This window comes from Anomalospiza imberbis, chromosome 5 (genome assembly GCF_031753505.1).
Source record: "Anomalospiza imberbis isolate Cuckoo-Finch-1a 21T00152 chromosome 5, ASM3175350v1, whole genome shotgun sequence".
Taxonomy (NCBI): Eukaryota; Metazoa; Chordata; class Aves; order Passeriformes; family Viduidae; genus Anomalospiza; species Anomalospiza imberbis.
This window is the reverse complement of record NC_089685.1, coordinates 68826574-68850343: the sequence shown is the minus strand read 5'-3', so window position 1 is coordinate 68850343 and position 23770 is coordinate 68826574. Positions and strand designations below refer to the sequence as shown.

General features: G+C 40.9%; 1 protein-coding gene across 37 annotated transcripts in view; it reads right to left on the bottom strand.

Moving 5' to 3' along the window:
- CACNA1C (calcium voltage-gated channel subunit alpha1 C) overlaps positions 1-23770 on the bottom strand; it is a 457310-nt gene that overhangs the window by 143179 nt on the left and 290361 nt on the right. For 36 of the 37 annotated variants that reach the window (XM_068191795.1, XM_068191793.1, XM_068191810.1 and 33 more), the window contains exons 6-7: positions 19348-19509; positions 17530-17726 (exon numbers count right to left, since the gene is read on the bottom strand). In XM_068191795.1, the coding sequence (XP_068047896.1) occupies positions 17530-17726; positions 19348-19509 (359 nt within the window). Of the gene's footprint in view, positions 1-17529; positions 17727-19347; positions 19510-23770 lie in introns of those variants that run through there. The other variant, XM_068191829.1, reaches the window with a different exon arrangement.

The following is a 23770-nucleotide window of genomic DNA, read 5'->3' as shown; positions in this document are numbered from 1 at the left end:
TATCTATCATCAGTTTGGGATTTTTTGTCAGCTGGGAAAGTCAGCCTGAAAAGTAGAACTTCTCAAAGCTGTGGTACAAGAGAATTATAAAGAGCGAATGCCAGGGTGCCAGGTACAGAGGTCAGATGCATGTCAGGTGAAGGACAAACCTTCCCTGGCATGAAGAAATTTCCAGATGGCAAGAATTTTCCACCATGTCCTAGTAAAGTATATAACTAGAATATAGTGTACTCTGTTATTCCCAATGCCTGCACAATTGCATAACAATTGTACCAGCTAGCATCAGCAAAAAGCAGTCCTGTAAAGCAGACCTGCATTGGTCTGCATCTGGTACAGCAGAGCATTTGGGGCTTCTCAGACTGAAAATTTCAGAGGTCAGCTTTTTACCTCCTTTTTATTGCACATTTATATACGTAACAGAGAAGCTGAGGGACAGAGACAGCAAGAGCTTCTGAAGCAGAGAGAAACTGTCAGTATTTGGCAGATGGCTGAGTCTCTCTCTGTTGCTGGACTTGCCTATGTTTGGTGCTCTCCTTTTTTTTTTTTTTTTTTCTTTTTTAGTGGCAGGTGAGATTATTCCATTATTATGAGGTGAGATTATTCCTGTGGGACTGACCCACAGGTGACAGGGATGCATGTTATATGATCATATAATGTTAAGTGTTCATTAAATTATGTAAAAACCTCCCTGCAATAAGGAAACAGTCCACTGTGAGCTTACTGCTTGCCCCTGGAAAACAGCTGCAGGAGAAATGCAGAGAAATAGGTTGGTTGGAGAAAACTGGGAGAAAAAGAATAAGAATAGACTTACTCAAAACAGTAACAGCAAGGCCAGGAGTGTTGCCTTTTGCACCCTCCTGAGTGCCGAAAGTGAAGTCTGCAAAATTTGTTTTGTTCTGTTTTCCCCAGTGAACAGGAACTGCCTCAGTTATAGGTTACCTCGCCTGGATGAACAGCTCCTGGTACACAGCTCAGTTTTGTGGTGCATGTGTGCAACACTTCTCCCTGAGTGCTTACTACTAACCCTAGGAATCCCAACAGAAAAGGCAGATCACCTTCTAAATTCACAGTTCTAAACAAACTATAGCATCAACCAGTGTAGGTCCAAATTATAACTTTCAGTCCAGGTGACTGCAACCTGATGCCAACTTAAGCATGTGTGGAACAGTAGTTACGTCAGCTGGAAGCTCAGAATCAGTGGGAAGCTGCAGATTGTCATTTATGGAAATAATTCTGCTTTCTGAGTCAAACTGCCCGACCTATCACAGCTCACATCTCAACACTTACATGTCACTACTCTCAACAGTGAGGAAGCTGGCACATTTCAGAGCATTCATGCATCATCTCTCAGAGATCTTGGAGATAAGGATTCCTTCTCATTATTATTTCCTACATCCTCTCTCTGGCACTGTGGGGACATCATTTGGCTCATTATGCCTCAGCTTTCCAATCTGCAAAGTGGGGAACTAGCCTGCCTCATTGGGTACTGTCAAAGAAACCACTCAGTTTCGTGACAAAAGGAGGTCATTTCAGCATATACGAGGTCTGTTGGAAGAGCTCCATCTTTGCCAAGCACCCTTAACTGCTACCATGCCTATAGCATTTCTCTCAATGGTACAGGTAATCACCTAGAAATAACACCAGGGTTTCTAATTCTGTATTCTGCTGATCGCAATTACTATCAGCAGTTTCAGTAGGAGCCAAGGAATAAAAGTCTTTCTTAATAGACCTTTGTGCCTTTGTCTTCTGGTTCTTCAGAAGACATGGGTGAAATGACATTGGCAAGGCCTCAGGAGACATTAATGCATTAGTTGTTTGGTCATTTTTTTTCTTTCCCAGGGATAATAGTCTGGCACATTTGCAAGTGTCTTATTCCTTGAGACCACAGGCACCATAGTTCCAAGACAATGTTAGAGACATATAACCCATTACCACAGTGGTTGAGCATCACCAAGCACAGGCTTTCCATCACTTAATGGGGGGGGGGGCAGGCACAATTCACTAAATTCTGCTGACTTTACAATTCACACACACACCCTGACACTTTGTTGTGAATGTCTTTCAAAACCAACAGAGGGTCACAGGAAAAGTTTAATCCATCAGAAAAGGGCAGCTGAAAATCAGTCAATGGAAAGCAGCAAGCTGAATAAAAAATGAAATCTGCCTTGTTCAGTGCACAGTGCTGGAGACCTGCGGCTTAATGTAAATTAGGGCACCTGGGCTAGGCTTCTGTTCCTCAAATAAATTGTTAATTGATTTCTAATGACTATAGAATGGTGTGATAATACTTTTTGAAATGCTAGTACTACATGTATTCTATAATGAAGTGTAGTATTCTATAAGGAAGTGTGTAACCTTTCACAGAGTAACATTCATTGAGAGCAGCAGCATATTTAATAAAATTAAAGGGCAGCAAAATTGGAAATTTTGCATAGAAATGCTATTTTCTGTAACCTATCTGTAGAATTTACTGCCTCAGAAAACAACCTAGCCAAAACTAATGGCTATGGCCAGTAGGAAGATCTCTAGCTGAAACCGAGTCTTTCTTGTGGCAATCTATAATTTCAGAGTATTGGGAGCAGGAGACAGCAGAAATAAGAGATAACACATAACTATCACTAAATCTATCCTCCAACTTGAAGCCTTTATTTTGAAAACCATCTATTTTAGAAACAGTACTTAAGTACCTTCTTAACTTTTGGGATGGGTAGAATTTCCTCAGCTCAGATCAAAGATATCATGGTAGGCTACTGGCAGGCAGAGCTCAGGGGATGCATAAAGGGCCATGCAGGTATTGATGAGAGATTGGGATATTTATCATTATCAAAGAGGTTTTGCTTCAAACACAAATTTTCCTTTTCCACCTCCTCTCTCCTTCTATTCCCATGAATATTTGAATGAATGCATTTCATTCACATATAACCTCATGGAACTAAAACTTTAAACTCTGCTAATAATAATTATATATAGTTATAATATAATAATTACATATAATATATTATGATATATTACACAAAGGGTGGTGCTTTACTCCTCACAGCTATAGCTAAGTTGACAATATTAAAGAAAAAAAGTATCCATATCACAGACAGGAGGTAAACCCTACATCTCAGACTAGGGTTAGTGACTTCAGAAGTAGAGTACTCCTACTCTTACACTATTTTCTTTGGCTTCCTTTGTATCTTCACATTGACTTCATCATCATTAAATCTTTTCTTTGTTTCTGAAACTTCACTACTTTTGAAATTTGCACTCATACAGTCAGGGAACAAAAAAAGATGTCATAAATCCAGGTGATCATTCAGAAATAATTAAGGTAGGCTGAATTTCCTATAAAGTGTCTGCATAAATCTGTCTGGTGAAGAAGCAAACTTTGAAAGATCTACCTTTCCTTATGCTGGATATATTGCATCAGCAGAAACAGATGAAGAACAAAATATTCATCCCAAATGAGAAAAATTATATTGCTGGCAGTTCCTAACAACATCTAACTAACAACCGTAACTGGTGGCAGCGGGATTTTTGAGGCTGCTCTACAAAGAAAAAAAAATATTATGCTCAACAAAACCATATCTTCTGGGTAACTTCTGAACTGCAGACCAGATTTAGGCTTAAGAACCCTTGGCTCTGCAGTACTTTGAGTCTTTACCTTGAAAGTTCTTGGGAGTTGTCAGAGGACGTGTGATGAGAAGGTTTGACTGCTGCCTTTCTCTCAACTTCGGCTTAGAGATCTGAGACATCTGGGAATTGTCTCATTTGGTCATGCTCTTAACTTGTAGGTGGGTAAGAGGATTGTGACTATTGAGACTGTGACACAAATAAATCAACCCCTAAATATGCAGAAATTCAGTGTTGGCAGCTCTGGTAATGAATCCTGTATATTATGTTTTTATCTGATTTCTAAACTGTATACTTCTTATGTTATAATGGGGCTTTTTAATGTAATAATTGTGATAATTATATTAACTATGCAATTTTTAATGTATTGTAAACCTTGCTGCTTTTAACAAGGAAATTGCTTATTATTATTCACAATTTCTAATTTTACAAATCTGTAAATGCTGAAAAGAAGCCCCAGAACTATATCAATGAGGTGGCACAGAATTAAAGGTTGAGTTACAAGGGACACAGTACTAAAATTGACTTTCTCTGTATGAGAGGCTCAGTAAGCACTTTTTCCAACCTGTGGGGCAAACTGTGAGATCGTTTCTTTAGCACTGAAATCCTGCATCTCCTGAATCTGCCGGTTTGTTTGGAGCCTGAATGGTGTGAGGTTGCTGTGCATCATGTCAATAAAGACATGAAAAAAGGCATACTTTTACTTCATAAGTTCCTGGTTGCTCTCCATATACACTTCAAATAAGTCTATAGACACAACATACATTCATCTGACTTCACCATTCAGAAAAGGAGCAAGGAAAGGATCATATTTGCTATTACCCAGCACTATATCCTAAAAAGTGGATTTAGTGCATTATTACACCAAGCATGCAGATTCCACCTTGCAGATCCTCCATTATTTAAAATCTAATTAATTGTCTTTCCTTGGCTGGCTTTTAATCCAGCAATCATGTATGTGCATAATTTAAGGCACATAAATGAATAATTCCATTGAGGCCAATGGTCAATATTATTTTTACCAGTGGAAATGAGCTGATATGCACAAGTGCTTTGCTTGAATAGGCTGGGACACAGGACTGGGAGGAATGTATGATTAGGAGTTAATCTTCAGAAATTCTTCGGGGAAAAATTGAAGCTTAATGTACATAGTGACTAAAAAATGACAAAAAAACATTTAAGCATTTCCATCTATGAATTTGAGTGCATCATGAAAAGTATTATCATCTTGTTGACCTGGAATAGGCTTTCAGATGTTCTGAGTCTCTAGGACAGGTGAAAAGGAGTGGAAAATTAAGGTCGCAGAGCAGACTCAAGAGAGAGAGATGGGGGTAAATAAATTACAAAAAGTCCTTCCTTTGTAGTAAGCAAAAACGTAAAAACTAAAATAAATTAGACTTACTTTTATTGACTTAGGAGCAATGGCTTAAAACACAGGCAAAGGCCTCCAGATGTCTTTGCTCTTAGTCTGGGTAGAATTTCTTGCTAAGCATCAACACCCTAATAATCTTAGAGGGACTCTGAGCCACAGTCACTCCTTAAAACTGTTCCTAAATTGTTCACATTTTGTAGCTGGTGCTATCAGATGGATGCAAAGGAGACACCAGAGAGTTCAACTCAGCTTCAGTTTGAACAGATGACAGTCAAAGGAGCGAGCATCACTTGATCAGCTGGTCCTGTTTTGACAATCACATTTCTTTTATTTTAAGTACTGAAGGGAAAAGGAAATTTTAAGCTAAGCTGTCTTCTCTGAGCTCTTAAGGCTCTACTTACTGTGTTAGCTCAAGTATGGAATTTTACTTATTCTGTATGTGCATTCTCTAGGTACCTATAAATACCTATAACTTTTTTTCAGTGTCTTTACGAGAAAGGCAAGACAGAGCTGGGTGAAGACAAGGGCAAAGGGATCATGAGCCAGGGCAGAGAATGCTCCAGAGAGGTTATTCTGCCATACACTCACTGTAGGATAAAAATGAATAATGTAGGCAAGATTCATCATATGTTGGAAAAATAATAGGAAAAATAAGAGGACTCCTATGTGTAGCTTGGTTCCTCAGTCATTTGGTATACTCTGTAGTGATGGAAAGAGCAAATTAGAATTTCACTCTGAGGCAGAAAGATTGGCAATTTTTACAGAATTCTCTGCAGGAGCTAAATGGAGCCATTGACTGAGAAAGGACTGCCTTGATGAGAACAAGAGAAACATCAAAAATAATTTGCAACAGAGAACCCTTTGGGAAAGAATCAAAGACTCTGCAGCAATGGAAGTTGAGTCCAGAAGAGACAAGGGGAAGGTGGCAGACAAATCTGAGAATGAGGAGTCTACAGAGGTTGCTTCTTCCCCTCTCCTAACAAAGATTGAAGGTCTTCAAAGATGTTGAAACTGATATAAATGTCCTCACCCAACTACACCTGCCCTCATCCAGATGAAGCATAACTGGTGGTTTATAAATTAAAAGCTTTTGCTATAGCTACAGTTCATTACTACACTGCCTGATCTCCCTGACAAGAGGGTGCCGTCTCCAGAAGTGTCCAAGCTTCCCCACACAGCACAGAAGACAAATGGAAGCAGTGCTGGTGCTCTATCTCCAGAGCCATGAGAGAACACACTCCTGCAGGAGATACACCTTGACTGGCTTGAGCTTCCTGGGGACACTGTGCAAAGGCAGGAGTCCCACAGAAGGGTCCTGCCACGTTCGTGCTACCTGCAGGAGCAAGGTGGCAGCTGAGATCAGCTCTGCCTCAGAACCAGGTCACTGCTTGATGGCAAAATGGAAAACATGTGAAATATCTCGTATGAGCTTCTCTAAAGTTATACAGGAATGTCATTTGGCTGTTAGATGGAGCAAACCATGTTTGCTTTAGTTGCATACAGTTTGAGAGAAGTGAATTGCTACGAGTAGAATTTGCCACACTTATTTTTTATAGCAGCACATTTTCATCACTCATTAAATACAGGCCCCTTTTCAAGGATATGCACATTTGATCAGCTGGGAAAGACTGTATAAAGTCAGAGAAGCGTAGAAAAAGACCAAACTTTCATCCATCTAGTCCCAGATGACTGATACTGACTGTATGTTGTCACTGAGTCCGTCCACTGTGTTTTTTAGCTCTCGGTATATAAGTACTGAACTCCACAACATTATTTCACTCGTTAGTGAAGTTCCACATTCATATTTCATCTGTTTTCGGCTTGGGTGCACATTGTGTTTTACAGTCTCATGTTCTTTACCAGACCCAGCCATTATAAAAAAACCCAAGGTCTCTGTCTGAGGGTAAGGAAGAGAATTACAGCTTGCATTCAAATACCAGCAGGTCAAAATGTCTGTGGTACACAATGGTTCAGCTGAGCTGTTTTCCACTGCAAGGTAGTTCTATTTAAAATGCTTCCTGATCCCATACTTCTCTAGCACAGCAGTTTGTGTTTGCTGGAGAGGTAGGGAATCATAGAACCATTGAGGCTGGAAAAGACCTCTGAAGACTGAGTCCAACCACCAACCTAGAATCAACACCCTGTTCAGCACTAGAGGGGAAATGCTGAATGTGTTTAGCAATGTCCTAGTTAAATCTGTGGTTTCTAATGGCCTTCACCCAAGTTTACTGTACAACTTCAACAGATGGCAAAGGCCATTTAACTTCACACTTTTCAAAATAGAGGAAAAAAACTGTTAGGCTCTCCCTTCACTTAAAAAAAAATCCCAGCAGTGTTACTGGCCTTTGTTTTCACAAAGTGGCAACTTTTATTAGCAACTAGTAGTGCTCCAAAGGGATGTGCATCATCGTGGCAAATCAGCTATCTGAAGAGTGGATTTGCCGACAAAATCTCAGCATATTTAACTTTGTTAGTACAACTACCTCTGGGAAATTCCTCTAATCAGCTAGGGGAGGAGAAACAAAAATAATCAGGAATACATCCTCCCATCCCACCTGTAATTTTGTGCTTTCTTGAGGGAGTTCTCTGTTTTTCTGGGAAAACTGGAGGGTGCTACATATCTCTGCAGCATGTTTGGCAATACAGGGATTCTGAACTCCCACTAAAAACATCAGTTACACAGCAAGAAACCTTTACATCAAAGAAAAATTCTAAGCTCCAATAAAACTCTTGCTTTGCCATCTCACTCACTTTCTCCACGCTTAATATGTAAAAGAGAGAAAAAAAATTGAATGTATCTCAATTCTGTTTAACATGGAACATGTTAACCAAAAGTGAAATATTGAAATTCAATTACTGCAAAGTGATAAAGCAACTCACATTCTAGAGCATGCTGAAACGGCTGCACTTTGAGGACGTAAAAAATTCCCCTAAAACTGTTCCCTCAGAAGTTAGTTGGTTTTTTTTCAGTGGTGGCTCAGGTCACTCTGTCTGCTCTGAAGCTGTCTGGGTCACACAGACCAGTGGGGACAAACAGGCCAGTCAGACCCAGGCAGGGCTCTTGAAGACACGAGGCCCAGACTGAGCAGGTCTTCAGGACTTGCCACAAGCACATCCCGCAGTCTGCTATGCCAAGCCCTTGCTCTTGGTCCATTCTGCTTGTTGATACAGATGACTGACAGATCATTTTCCCTACCTCTTCTGTACCCAACAACTGACATCAGCAGTGATATTGCTTTGGCCTGCTCAGCACTCTGCTCTTCATGGTTCCTGAAGAGTGGATCTGCTTAGAGGAGGTTCCTGCCATCGATCCACCTGCAGTGTTCTGCCAAAGCAGAGGGGCCATGAGGGCTCTGCTTCCTCTCATGTGACTGTTTACATGGGCGCTTGTTGAGTGAATCTGCAATTTATAGAAATGCCATGGAGTGACCTCCAAAAATTGTTTGGACTCGTGTGACTTAATCAGGATTTGAATTCAGCACTCCAGAGGTAAAAGCCACAGAGCTTTATGCGAGTCACCTTATTCCCACATAAGTTGTGTCCCACAACTGGTTTTTTTCCCCTTTAAAAGGAAAAGGTTGGGTTTTGAAAAAGTCATCCAAGAGCCCAAAGGCTATTTAGCCACAGTTCTTTCATTAGAGCCACTGCAGCAGTTCCATCTCTTACTGCTACTCAGTTATGTAAAAACCTTTTTGCCCTTTAAAGTCTTTGGAAATTCACTCCAAAAAACTAAAGTGCTCAATTCAAGCATATGGTGGGCTATGATGGTGGGCTTCCAAATCTAAAAAGGTAATTTCATCTTAGAATTCTGGGGTATCCCTTCCTGTCTCTGTTTATTTTGTGTTCACATTTGCATGGCTGATTATCCAGAAAGGATTTTCTGCCTGTATAACTGTATTGCTGTTTTATAAATGCTTCTGTTTATCTCAGTGCAGACTGATAGCAAATTCTTCCACAGCAACATCAGAACACTTCTGATTGCTGCATACACAGGAATATAAAAGTATACACTATTCATTGATTTCCATAGTCAATTAAGTCCTTAAAAATAAAGATTATGAAAAACAGCACTGTAAGATGTAGATAATCACTGCCTTCTTAAAAAAGTCAAGGTAAGACTGTAAATTATTTTTTAGCACTTGATCAGTATATCCCAAGTTCTTCCATATCCAGTTCACAATCTAGGAGTCCTAGGAAAATTCTACATTTTAGATAATTAATCCAGTTTCCAGTTGTGAAATCACATACAAAATTCTCAAATAAAAGAAAATAAACCTTTGTCTGATAGGCACTCAAGAGATATTGCAAAAGCTCTAGAGGTTTGCTGGAGAAATTACTATCAAAGAGCCTGAATGAGCTGCAACTGCATTGCTGACAGACAAGGCTACCCCTTCTCCTTTTCTTATGAGTCTTAGAAGCAGCACCAGGTAGGCAAGATCAACACAACAGCCTGACTGATTCACTGTAGATATGCTTAAAAGTCAATAGAGTCGATGCTCTGTGGTGAATATTCATAGAAGAGTTTGGGTTTGAAAGGACCCTTAAAGGCCATCTAGTCCAACCCCCTGCAATGAAAAGAGACAACTTCCACGAGATCAGGTTGCTCACAGCCCTGTCCAACCTGACTTTTAGTGTTTCCAGGGGTGGAGGATCCATCACCTCTCTGGGCAACCTGTGCCAGTGTCCCCACCCTCACTAGAAACATTTTCTTCCTTATATCTGATCTAAGTCTGTCACTTTCATCACTACATGCCCTTGTAAAGAGTGCCTCTCCAGCTCCCTTGTAGGCCCCCCTCTAGGTACTGGGAGATCTCCCTGGAGCTCTCCTTCTGTTCTCCAGACTGAACAACCTCAGCTCTCTTAGCCTTTCACAGATCACAGAATTTCCTCATAGGAGAGCTCCTCCAGCCCTCTGATCATCTTCATGGCCCTCCTTTGCACTCACCCCAACAGCTCCATGACCTGCCTGTGTTGGGGCCCCCAGGGCTGGATGCAGCACTCAGGTGGGGTCTCACCAGAGCTGAGCAGAGGGGCAGAATCCCCTCCCTCCCCTGCTGCCCACAGTGCTTTGGATGCAGCCCAGGACTCAGCTGTGTGCACATTGCTGGGTTATGTCCAGCTTCTCACCCACCAAAACCCACAAGTCCTTCCTAGCAGGAAGACTGATACCTCTGATTGACTTCTAAACCCTTCATTTTACACTTCTGGTCTCTGTATATTTTGGAAGATGTGCTCAATATTGTTTTTAGGTCTCCTATTTGGGTGCAGTTCAGAGGGCTGGAGTTACAAGGAGACAGTTCTAAAGCGGGCCATGGGTGCAGATAAACTACACCCTTATGACCACTCATCATACTGAGCCCTCAAATCCTGCCCAGGAACAAGTCCCTCTGAAACCAATGAATAAAGCCAATATTAATGTACCAATTCTCTTTGCAGGCAGGAAGGACTTGATATTCACAGCATGACTGGTGAAGATTTAATTGTATTGCCCTTTGTTTTAAAAGCAAGATGTAGAAACAAGTTAAACTCAAAATAGACAATAATTTAATAAATGGTTCTATACCCATGACTTGTGTCCTGACCTTGGGTCTATTTCCTTGTCTTTTTCTTTCCCAGGATCTAGATAATGAACCAGTCTGTTATTTGTGAATTTGTCTAGCAGATGTGGGTCCACAGCTAAGAAATCTGATGATGTATTTTTCAGAAGGCATCAGTCATCATTTCTTGATAAAACTGGTGGTAGGGCTCAAGAAGTGCACTCTCAAACAGAGGCACTCAAAATCCTAAGTCGTGTAGAAATGTCCCAGTAGTTTAGCTCTCAATTTTATAGCTCTGGGACAAAAGATTAAAAAGACAAGAACAGTCTCTGTGGTGATTAGACAGCAGCAATTAGGATACAGTCTAAAGAAGAACAAAAGAAGAAAGAAAAGTGAAAGGGCAACAGAAAGACAGGGCTATAACAAAGGTCCTTCCTACACAGGAGCACTGGGCAGAGGGTCTCTATTAACACCTCCCATAACCAACCCAAAAAAATCTTATTTTTAATAGAGAGTTTCTTTTTATACAGAGGAAGAGGGCTGCAAAGTCCAAAGTTGAGTTCTGAAGGGCTCATAAAGACTTCATTTCACATAACAAGTGTATTGAACAAATGTTCAGCAGCAGGTTTTCATGGCAGGTGCCAATGAGTTACTCACTGCTGTTACTCATTTTCAAGTCAGTGGTACAGCAACTATTGCAGTTGCATGTGCAGTTGTTAACAAGGAAAAGGAAAACAGATTGAAGTCAGCATTTATGCAAATTAAATATGTAAACTGCTTTTTCAGTGCTTTGATGCCCTGGCCCTTCAGTGCTCTGAACTATGGCCCCTCTCCCCTTACCCACCACTGTTACAGCAGATGGAGATGAAATAACCTCTGCAATCACAGTGATGGGTTGCTCACACTTGCATGCTTATTCTTTGTAAATTTTTCACATTCATGCAAACCCCTGCCAAAAAGATGATTAAACAAACCTCAACCCCACAACAATAAAAGCCCAGCATTTTCTTGGAGGGGCGGAGGTGGATGGGGAATAAACACCATGGAAACAGACAGATATATTCTTAGAATCAGATCATTCTCTTTTGTGGAAAGCCTTACTAATTCAAGCTTAAGAGCTGCAAGAATAAAGGGTTAGAAGGAAAAACACAGCTGGTGAAAATTGGGGGTTGCAGCTCTGCGTTTTATGTCTTCCACTTTGTGGCAATATCTCTGAATTTCTCACGTCTTCCTCATTGGCTGCAACAGGCTGGAGGAGGGGGGTGAGAAAAGCTCACAGAATCTGTCAATGCTGTCAGCAAAGTAAATTACATCTGTTGTTCAATTTGTTCCATTTTGATTTCACGATGGGAACTGTAAGGGTGACTGTAAGCCCATGTTTCAAGCTGATTTAGAGACTCTTGAAAGTATGATCTCAAAGACTGAGAGGTGGAGGGAAGTTCCAGTACAGCCTGTTTAAGCCACCTCATCTACATGTGTTTCTCTCTGCTGTCCCTGGGGATGTGATGCTCCTGAAGGTTTGCACTGATTCAATCTCCCTGAGTTGTGTCTCTCACTGCACTGTGGTGGTTCTACTGTACTATTTTAGACTATTATAAACTCATTTTCTTGCATAGGGACTGGGGAAGACTAATAAGGATTTTTTTTAAATCTGAGGGAATCAACTTATGTGCCAGTTTGGACATCTCTTCCAGGCACAGGTTAGTGCCCTGGATGTCATCCAGGCTTGGCCTTAGTCCATCTATAATAATACCACACTCTTAAGTTTACACTTAGGGCCTTGAGGTAAATTGTTCCTGGAGGCACTGCATGTTATTTGCAGAGACTCCACCAAGTATTCTGAAGTGTTGTCCAAATGACATGGGTCAAAGCCAAGACTCCAAAACTGATGGAAGGCTCAGGGTTGCTCAGTATTAATAATCTTCAAGCAGATCAAGCAGAATTACTCAATCCTAGAATTCAAGCTGTAAGGGGCAAGCAGAACAACTCAGGACCAGGTTCTCCACCACCCAGCAACGTGAACAGCCCAATACAAGAACATATGGTTGTGTTTTGCAATTTCTCTGTGCTTTGTTTTCATTTACATGTGCAATTGCTTAGATGCGGGGCAGAGGAGAGACCAGGCCTGTAAAACTAAGGCTGCAGTGGATAGATTTGCATGCAGTGTCACAGGTCTCCAGCTGCAGAGCACATTTCACACAAAGATGAAAACCTTTTTAGAGACAGGGCACTGGCTGAATTGTATTTAACTCAGAAACAAAGCTTCCCCTGAAGGAGAGTAACAAACTGATTAAAAATAATTAAAAAGATGATCCATTAGGGAAGGTTGAAAGAACTGAATCTCCTCAGATCAGAAAAAGATTAAGGGAAGACAAACAATGCCTACAAATATTTAAACACTATGTTATAAACTGCTCAGAGATTAATTTTCCTCCTTAGCCAACAAGACAATACAAAATAATGGACTGCAGCAGAGACTGATTACAAAATACCAAATGATTCAGTTTGCAACATCTGGACTTTCATCTGCTGCTGGAAGTTTCCAAGATGGATGGGCCTTCAGAAATGGGCCTTGGTGCCTGCACCAAGCGAGCTGCTAATGCTGGCTGATCATACATTAAGGAGAGTTTTGAGAAGAATAACCTCAAATCCTTCTGTAATGCACAGGAAAAGTTATAGTGTGACCTATCACAAGAGGTGCCCGTCTACTCAGTGGTTCTGTGGACTGACTGCCCATGAGACAAAGGTGTCTGGCATGGGGCAAAATAAACTTGTAAGACTGAGGCAGTACAGGAGATGTGTTTCTACAAACACTTAACACTCCCTTCAACAGAGATAAATTCTTCAGTGAAGAATCAACAAGGCTGTTTTGCACAGATTTTCCTCCCGTTCAATATAGTTATTTCACATTAAATATTTGGCTCTTTTAAAGTAAGTATCCTACTTTCCATGATAGCAGTGTCAACCTGTTTTCCCTAACATATTTCTTTCCCATTTCAAAAGAAACCAATCTACTCACAAGTCTTATCTGTTAAGAGAGAGAGAGGAGATTGGAAAGTGTATTGATCTTAGTGATATCAAGTCCTTCTAGGCAATAAAAGTTTATTGCTCTCCTGTCTCTGATTATCTTTTTGTGAGGATGTGGATCACAGGCTGGGAAATAGTACTCCATGAGAGAGGAGACAGGCTTCCCTACGCAGGAGGAAAGGCTGCACTGGGAAGCATGAAGAAGGAAGCAGGAAACTGAAGTTAAAATTTGAAGAGCTATTAAGTGAATTAGGAGTCTAGGGCTTGTGGAAGGTCACAGAGCTTTCTAACTTCCAAGCATGCAACTTTAACCTTGCAAACTGTGGCACAGGATAGACATTGGTTTCATGAAACGGCTACTATATTTTTCAGGGCAACATGCTGAAATGTGCTAAGCTCCCTCCATCCCCACTGAGAGGAATGCAGAGATCTAGGAACCTTTCAAAAGTTGGGCTGTTCTTGGTTTTGGTTTTTTTTTTTTTTTTTTTTTTTTTACCTCCAGAAAACAAGAAGATATAATTGAGAAGCATTCATAGGAAAGTTCAAAGCAAGGGAATTGCTCCATTCTTTCAACACTCCCAGCCAAATCATTCAGCCCAGAGCTTTATCTGTTGTTCTGCTGAGTTTTAGGTCAGGCACACATTTTCAGGCTTAAGAAGGAAGCGAAGAAAACTCTCTGCATCCGCATGTATGTCCTTGGAAGACTACTCTCAACAGATACCAAGGCCCAGATTAGGCATCTGTAAGTCCTCATGTTGTACTATGACTGCATGTGAGAAATCTCAACAGGATGATCAAGATTTTGCAAAATACAAAGTGAGATCCTGACCTTTTGAAATTAATGAGAATTTTGCCATTGACCCCAGCAGGACCCCAGATTCAAACCTTGTTATCTACCCTGAATTGCAGAGGAGCTAAGAACTTGACAGCCTGCTTGAGCTTTGAAATCTCAGCATTTTAAATATTAGCTCATTAGCTTACATTGTTAAGTATAATGAATGACTTCTGAAAATCATCACCTAAAATTTTTGTCTGCAAAACTGTCTAATTTGCAGCCAAAATTTTCTTACACTGTTTTTCTATCTGTACTTTCAGTGTAAAATGGACAACAAACTCTGTATTTCCAATTTAAATAACCGTGCAGATTTACTTCCTTATAAAGCAAAATTTACTTTTTGTAACCTCACTGTGGTTTCAGGAGATTTTTTCAGAGCTGAGAAGAGAATAGCCTCCTATCTCTGCACCCTGTGGAGATGCGGCTCCCAATGGGTTGTCTATGACAAGTCCACTCTTCCTCAGCCAAAAAGGCAAAGACCGGGGAATAAAGTTGGGTATGAGTCAGACTGCAGTAAGGAAATAGTGGCTCACAGTAAGTTTAAGGTAGATATTTGTATCCTACCTCACTACAATTCTTCCTTCAGCAACTGAAATGCTGCATCTTTTCTATCCTTTACTATCCAAAGTACTCTTCCTTTTGATCTGGCTAAATTAAGCTGGAATGCCCTGGCCATGGGCTCTTAATCTGACTGTATAAACCACAATAGATATGGTTGGAAGTTACATGAAATGACAGCGTGAGTGTTTAGAGACTGTTTCTACACATAAATATAAAAGCAATAGTGTTTCTCCTAGGTGTGCCCTGCAGTAGGTGCCCAAGCAACACCTGCCCCCAGCATGGCACAGACCTCTCTGCAGAAGGAAACACCTCAGGCATCTCCCTTACCGAAAGGCAAACACTGATCAGAGCTGAGTTCTGTCTGCTTTGTCAATACAGCACAAAGAGGCAAAAGTCATATGGGACAATAGTATTCTTAGGATTGTTTCCAGCAGCTTAACCAAGAATGCCTGCCAGCACAGGTGTTCAGGTATTTACTCAAACTTTGTATTTCATGGTCTTTAAACATAGGTGATACTTTTTTTTTTTCTTTATGAAATAAATTCCCTCCTCCTCAATTACTGAAATTTTTTCCTGCAGTGCTAACTCTTATCTTTTGTAGTCTTGTCTGGGAATAACTGGGAACTGGTGATAACAAATATTTCTGCTCTTCCCAAAGAAAACATTCTAACAATGCCATAATCTAAAAGGCTCACTATATGCATGCCCCTAAAAATACTGACCATCCATCTGTATTAATTTAAGGTCTAAGTTCAGCATTCTGTCTCCAAAGGAAAAAAAAAGAACAGCTCAGGAAAGCAGTGAAAAAAAAAAAAAAAAAAAAAAGCTGGCTGAATACCAAACAAAAGCCAGCAACTAAAACCCAGTTTGCTGCAGGGACACCATAAAAATCAGACTGTCTGCTGCAGTCATGGTAGAAAATCTTTTGGATGTGAGTGTCTGCTTTTGGCTCCTGTTATTAGATAACTGATAATGAGTTAAACATGACTCATACCAAGTCATGAAAATAACACATGGGCCCTAAAGGGTGGGAATTGGAAGGGTCTTCCTCAGCAAATGTCTTTGGAGAAACTGATAACTTGTGGAGAGGTTTCACAATTCTGAATGGTATACAGGGCCAAAAATATTTTCATTCCTTCTTCTAATATCAATTACTCTCTCCCATTTCCCCTGTAAATAAATCCTCTCAATCACCCACAGCATGGAGAAATATGAGCTAAATGTGGTAAAAAGACAGGTATGTTATATGTAGCCATAGTTGAACTGTAGAGCAGTTTCACTCGGTTTCTCTTCTGACTTTAACTTCTGCTCTTCTTTATTTTATTAATTTATACCCTCTTTTTTAGTAATGGCAATTTTTTTTCTCTGAGACCCAGACTCCCCTTGTGGTTTGATCTCTGCCCTTTATCTCAGGCATTAAAAGGAAGCTATAGTCACTATTTTAATCTAAGCTTAAGAAGATAAAGAGACAACTTCTAGCTGTTCCACATAGAAACCATCCTTTGCAGATAAGCTAAATCTTCAAAGGGAAATCTTGCAAACTCTAAATCACTTCTGGGTAGAAGGCAGCTTTGGGCTCATGTGTAAGAGAGAAGCTTGTTGACTAACAGTGCAAGCTGCCTCAGTCCAGAACATCCTTTTGTGTGCTTTGAGCCTTCTCAAGTTAAACTGCATCATGCATTCTAACACATCGTACCATCTGGAAATCCAGGTGTGTCATGACACGCCAGACTTACAAACTGGTGTGAGTCTGGGTCAGTCGTAGACAGACAGGACTGTGCTGTGAACGAATGAAAGTCCTAGGTCATGACAAAGTGCTGCAAAAGCTGATGGCCAGGGCTGCAGATCCAGAAACACATTTATCTTTGATTTACTGGTGAAAGATAAACCTGATATTGACTCCTACAGTGTAGTTGTATTGCATTGAATTTCCCAATACATTAGGAATTAAAAGGTACAAACTTTTTTACAAAAAGCTGCTGAAATGTCCAGAATTAGGCTACAGGACAAGATAAGTCTCCATTTCTATGACAGGTAACATCATATTTTGGCTAAATATGCAAGCATGATTGATACCAGTATCAGAGCTAATAGCATTAGAATAAATTCTTCTATGACAAAAAGTCATAATCAGGAGTACTGCTGGAATTTGTGAGGCCTTTCCTATAAATCCTATGAGCTGATCAGTGTAGTGCCTTTGTAACACAAATGCCATGGGGGTTGTCTGTCACAAATTCTTCTACATCAATAATCTGGAGATGTACGAGGTGTTTCACTCCTGCAGAGAGGGTCTTTCCATGACTTTCTGCTCAACCAAGGCACATTGCAAACCTTCAAATCAATAAGCCATCTGCCATAATTCAAAATTAAAATACCAATGGAAAGTCAACATTTACATTTGTTTTCATTGCACCAGATAACCCCTCCACTTTACCAAACAGTAAGCAGAGTTAATTGAAGCTCCATGCTAGCAACCATGCCTTCACTCTAGAGAACAAGCAAGAAAGCTAAAGCCCCCAGATTTCAACAGAGCTGTGAGCACGAGCAGGACCCTCAGCCCATCATTTTCGGATACGTACCCAGTACAGCACATCTGTCCAGCCCTCCATGGTGATGCACTGAAACACCGTGAGCATGGCAAAAGCAAAATTGTCAAAGTTGGTAATGCCATGCTTAGGTCCCTCCCAGCCCGCCTTGCACTCGGTGCCGTTCTGACACTGCCGCCCGTGGGCAGACTGGGGGGCACACGGAGACGGGTCATCTTCCGCAGGCGTATCTTAAAGGAGAGAAGGGGAGAAAACAGCTGAAGGAAACCATTTGGCACACTGATAAGCGAGTGAAGGATATCAGATTTCAGCAAATGTATTTTGCAGTGAGTTTGACAGATTTCTCAGGAATACACAGGCAATTGCTCACTGTCGAGCTTCACTTTCTTTTTGCAGAAAATAATAGCCAAGCTGTCAAATTTTATAGTCAAAACAGAGATGAACTTTTTTTTTCCCAAAGCATACCCTCCTGCGAGGAAGAATTCATGCCTTTCAACACGACAGGGAACATCAGATCAAGCCTATCATGTTTCATTAGGCTGCATGCCATGGCCAGCGCTCTCCTGCTGCAGTCACCTGGCATCTGGGTTAATCCTGGAGGTGCAGCACTGCCTGGCACTGCTGGAGGAGGCTGAGCCCCTGCAGCAGACAGGCTTCAGTGCTCTGGAGACAGCCTGATGTGGCTCTGGGCCACTGCTGAAGTACAGCAGGGACTGTCTGGGGCTCTGCTGTTTCGGCATTTAGATGATGTGTGGCATTTTATCAGTAGCCCAGTGGCACTCAGAAACTCTAAGACTGCTGCTTGGTTATCCACCCCTTATCCTGTACAGGTGTTTTCAAAGACCTGACAACCTATACAATAAAGCAAATTAAATGCTTTGGTATATAAAGAACGCTCCAGAAAACATTTTTTATAAGCACAATGTGATTTTTTAAAATATAGAGATTTCAGATCTTAGTGCTACATTTTTAACAGCTGCAGGTATGCATGTACGTGTAGGGGAGTGGGTAATTGTGTTTGCTTCTCATATTTTTATATGGTAAACAATGTAATTTTCCAAAATTGTGATCACATTCCAATCACGAAAGAATGCCAGAAACAGTAATATCAGAATTAGACGCTGTAATGTAAATACTTCCAGACAGAATGGAGAAAAATACACCCACTTTAACGATGCAAACCGCAGTGACAGCTCATTATAGTTCTAGCATCATGTCCAGAAAATGAAATCTGCCAACATTATAAAAGCAGAAATGCAGAACTTCTGAAAAAAATTTTCTGCTGTGCACTGTTTTCTTATGAGCTGAGCTGGGTACGAGGCATTAATACCCTCTATCACATGAGAAATAGCTGCTGTTCAAGATCAATAAATCAAACAAAAATTAACAGACGGTTAGCTGAGCGACAGTGCAATTGAATTATTTTGAAATGTGAATATTTCTTTCTGCAAATAATATGAAATAAATACATTTTGTGATGGATTTGATGTAAAAAATATTCTTCCCGTTAATATAATTTCATTTTCTTTCTGGTTGAACTTCTAACCAAAGTTGCAGCCTGTGACTAAAAAAAAAAGGCAGTGCCCCGAATTATGTGTTCCTTTACAATGATACTGGCTTAAAACAAAGATGCATTTGTGTATGAAATTAATAATAAAATATTTGAGGTGTTCATGCCTGTGACACATCTCCTGTGTAGCTCAATCTGCAGTGGTGAAATTGTGAAACCCCTAAGAAGTACATAAGCAGTGAGCAACACCCACCCATCTCCTGTGCCAGAATAAATGCTCTGTTACACATGGGAAAAGCCTCCCTGTGAAAATCTTGCATGTTTGTGTGTGTTCCCCTTACCTATCAGTCCCCCTTGCACATGGTAGCAGGTCTTATGCATCTTCCCCATGAATAACTCCAGTCCAATGATGGCATAGATAATAATGACAAACAGCACCAGCAGGGCAATATGCAACAAAGGGACCATGGCCTTGATAATAGAATTTAAAACCACCTGGAGACCTGTAGAGAGAACAGAAGGAAGCACTTATCAGCAAGAGAACAAAATTCAGAGAGGCTATAAATTGTACAGTAGTGTTTCAGTTTTATTTTTTTCCTCCTCACCTGAACTCATTATCTTGATGATGCAAAGATGTACATTTACAGATTATCTCCCCCAAAAGATCCCAAACATTTCAAGAATTTACCACTGCTTCCAGATCACACACCAAAGTGAAACAGGTATTGTCTTACCTGTCACCAAAATACCCCCATCCTGAGGAGGGAATATGTCAGCTAGCTTTCTTGTTCTTAAAAAGCCCACCTAAGGTGTTGCACACATGGTGTTGAGGAGAGTAAAGCATGGGGAAAACAAGGAACAACCAGGCCTGAAGAGGGACAAGAGCCATGATACACACGAGAGGGCAAATGCTGGGGAGCACAGAGCTGCACTCCGGAGCATGGGGAGAGCTGGCAAACTGGTCATGTCCCTACTCTGATGCTGGGGGCTTCCAGAAGTCAAGCCAGTCCCAGGCAGAGCCTGAGATACCCAAGAATCACCAAACCCATATTGAGTGAGAGCTCCCAGCCCTCTTAGGATCTTCCTGTGCTCCACACCCACCTCATCCACTTCAGTCCCAACAGAGGGAGAGTCAGAACCAGAAGTGTTGGTTTTGTTCCGGAATTTATGGATCACCTTTTAACAGAGGTTGCCCAGAAATGGATATGAGCAAAATATTACTACATGATTGTTAAGGTATGAGGCTGTTGAAAGCCCTAATCATGAGCAAGCCAGACATTCCCAGAATGGCCCAGGGAAGGTGACTTGTAGACAAATTTTCTAAATCAGTAAGCAGCTGTACCCTCAGATGCACTTGACTCAAGCTGCAGATTCATGTGCCTCCCTCTGTCTCCTTCCCCTCATTTTGTAAAACCAGAATAATAAAGCCAGCCTCATAAGTCTTTAGTAAAGATTTGCATTTACAAAGATCTTAAAGTTATCACTTTGAGTAGGAATGATGGCAATCACTGTCACTGGCAAGTTATTAATGATGGAATATTGAGAGGCCTCTAGAAATCTATAGTCTACAAATAGCCAGATCAGAACAATTACAAGCTCATGATTTTGCAATGACTGAGAGCCAGAAGTCATTAATGTCTCCTGCAAATGCTGTCATCTCCTCAGAGAAGTTGGTATTAGCTGTGATTTTTGAAAAATGTGATTCATGAGTTGTAAATGTCTGTTATACATCTGCCAAGAGAGCTTGTGATAACTAATAACTTTTAAAATCTAGCTAAGATCTTAGACTTTTTTTATTTTCTCCAAAACTAATTTAAATACTATCTAACGAGGGTGACACATCTCTTGACAAACACTTTCCCTTGTAGGCAATCCACCTGTCAGCTTACAGCTAAGGCTGAGACTGCCTTTGCTCCACAGCCATGATGAAGCACAGCAGAAGCAACCAAATGTGGCATCAGCTGCCCTGGCCAGCAGCATCCCTCACTGCCTCCTAGCAAATACTGGCTGCATTCTAGCATCTCTCAGATGTCAGAACAATTTTGCAGGTGTCTACAGGTGGTTCAGTTATCTATCCAAAGGATGTGCTGCTATCCAAAGGTAGTGCCATTCAGCATGAAACATTCTGGCTTTCTCAGAGACTCCTACATGAGCTACATTACTGACAGCATCAAAACATCCTGCACAAGAGTGGGCCACTCTGCTTGCTCAGTTGCCTCTGGGTGCTTTTCTCATTAAGCAATATGTCTTGGGGAAAAAAATTGCTGTGTTTACATGAGGCAGTCAACCTTTTCCTCTAAATGCCCACTTCTTTCAGCCTACTAATTCTAAATATGCACAGAAAATGAAGTGCAGTCAACACCAGCATTGCTCCAATTCTTTACATCAGGAATGTTACATACCCCAGAAAATTAAAACAATGTCTCACCTTCTCCCAAACAAGGTACAACAGTACAAGAAAGTTAAAAGACTACAGATGGCTGCAAACCTGAAAGTAACTCCCACAAACTTTGAAGACTGAAATATTTGTTGCTTCAAATAAATCTTCACAAAAGCAAAGAAAGGTCTCCCTTTTCAGTGACTTTAGGAGTATTGTTAATGCAAAATGTAGCCAAGCTTATGAGGTTAAGAGTTCTAACACCAGGTTTTATGTAATTTACCCTTAATTATTAATTAATTTTAACATTCATTATAGGCTATATCGGTACTCTTGAGAGAGTACTGAGGACAGACAAAAAGATGAACAAAAAAGCTCCCTCATTTTAAAAACAGCTTCATTAACACCCATGCCATGAAAGTGCTTCAGACTACTACAGATGTCTAGAGAAGATAATATCTGCACAAGGCAATGCCCTGTGTGTTAACAAAGCAGCGTTTGTGAAAACAAAGCTTTGCACCATAAACTTGAGATGATGTTTAGACGGTCGAGGGGAACATGTACCACCAGAAGATGTACAGCACCTTCAGCCAGCTTAGAGAAAAGCCAACTTTGAAGAGGACATGAGGCACTGAGTGCTTTTATCATGAATTGATGTGTGTGCTGTGCAGTATCCCTTTAGGGCAGCCTGTTTTTAAATCCAGATGATTCCAGTAATAGGCAAACTTAAATACATTACCATCAAAGTATTCAGAGAGTTTCTAAAAGCTAAAAACCACTATGTGGCAACTTTACAAATGCCCTCAGGAGATGTAATGGATGCTATCTGCAGAGGGGCAAGAGATCCATGCATGCACAGCACCAGGCTGCCCACACTGCTGTTGAGCTCATTGCTGCAACACAGCTGCTGCAAATTGCTTTGTTCTGTCAGGCAGCTGCTTGCAGCACAAAGAGCTGCTGCAAGGAATGGCACGAGGAACCACGCACAGAAACTCAGGAAACTCCTGGTACTGGCAAAGGGGAGAACAGGGAGAGCAGGTGAGGAGGGATTAAAGGACAGGGGAGGAGCCATGGGTATGTGGAACAGAGCCACTCTTTTAATAAAAACCTCACATGCTTCAAAACACATCAAATCTGTGTTCTGAAACTCCAGAGGTGCAGACACTTTCCTGATCAGAGTAAACCAAGGCAAACCACCCCCTTATAAGCAGTCACAAAGACTTTTCTAACCAGTGGTGAGAATTGTACACATTTTATGGGCTCTTTCTCTGTGCAGAGGAAGAAAAGAGAGTTCAGCTTATAAAATAATGATTTCTATGTCCCAACTCATGTACGCTCTTAATCTGTGCATGGTGCAATGCATAGGCACCACCCCACATGGGTATTCACACCATTGCATATCTTTGGCATTTTTTTCTCCCTTGTGGAGGTAAGGCTTGCACTCCTGGCAGTGAGCTGTGCAGCTGATAATCATAATTAAATCAGAGTGCCTGGTGACCTGATCAGACTGCAGAGCTGGCCTCTGGATTTAAAGGAGGTGATGCCAATGACTGCTTTCTACAGCAGAGCCAAGTTTTTACAGTGCTGCTTGCAGAGGCTGGCAATGTCAGCACTGGCCAACCATAAACACAGGGTCTTGAACTTAAGTCCTGAGAAGTAAATATAAAAAAGAAAGGATTTTTAAATATTTGGCATTCTAAATCTACTTATTTGTGTGCTAGACTCTCTCCAGACATCTGTTAAGGTGAAGCATCTGCCTTGAGGAGCTCACTCCAAGCTGGACACAGAGAGCTGCACAGGGATTAGGGAAAGTGCAACAAAAGGGATTGTTTGCACTTTTTCAGCCCACACTTTTCATCTGTTAATAATTGAAGATCTTAAACAATTCTTAGTATTTATTTTAAAAGCACTTCAGTTTACCTTTAAAAAAATCCTCTTGGCTGTGTTCTGTTAGCTGACACTGATTCCATAAATGTTTCGGCAAGCAAAACATGCTAATGCTGTTCCCTGAGCTCACAGAATTTAGCATTTATTTACACTGATAAAGCATTTTAAATATTTATTACATGGGAAAAACATTGCTTTTTTATACCAGGTCAAGCCCTTTTTAGCCTCTGCATTAACCCAAAAGTTGAGAATACAACTGGGAAGAAGAGGGACTATGGAAGAACAGAAGAAAAAAGCTCTTACCAAGTAACACTGATCTTTCTCAAAGCTATGGGAAATGCACTTTTAGGGCTGCTGCAGGTGTTTTAGAGCCATTATATGATGCTGTGTTTTTCTCTCAGGAAGATGATGAGAGGGGCTGGTTGCTGTCTCATCGATTCAGGCAGTTATTGAAGAATGCACTTTATCTTTGAGCATGTGAGCGTCTGCACCCAAAGCAA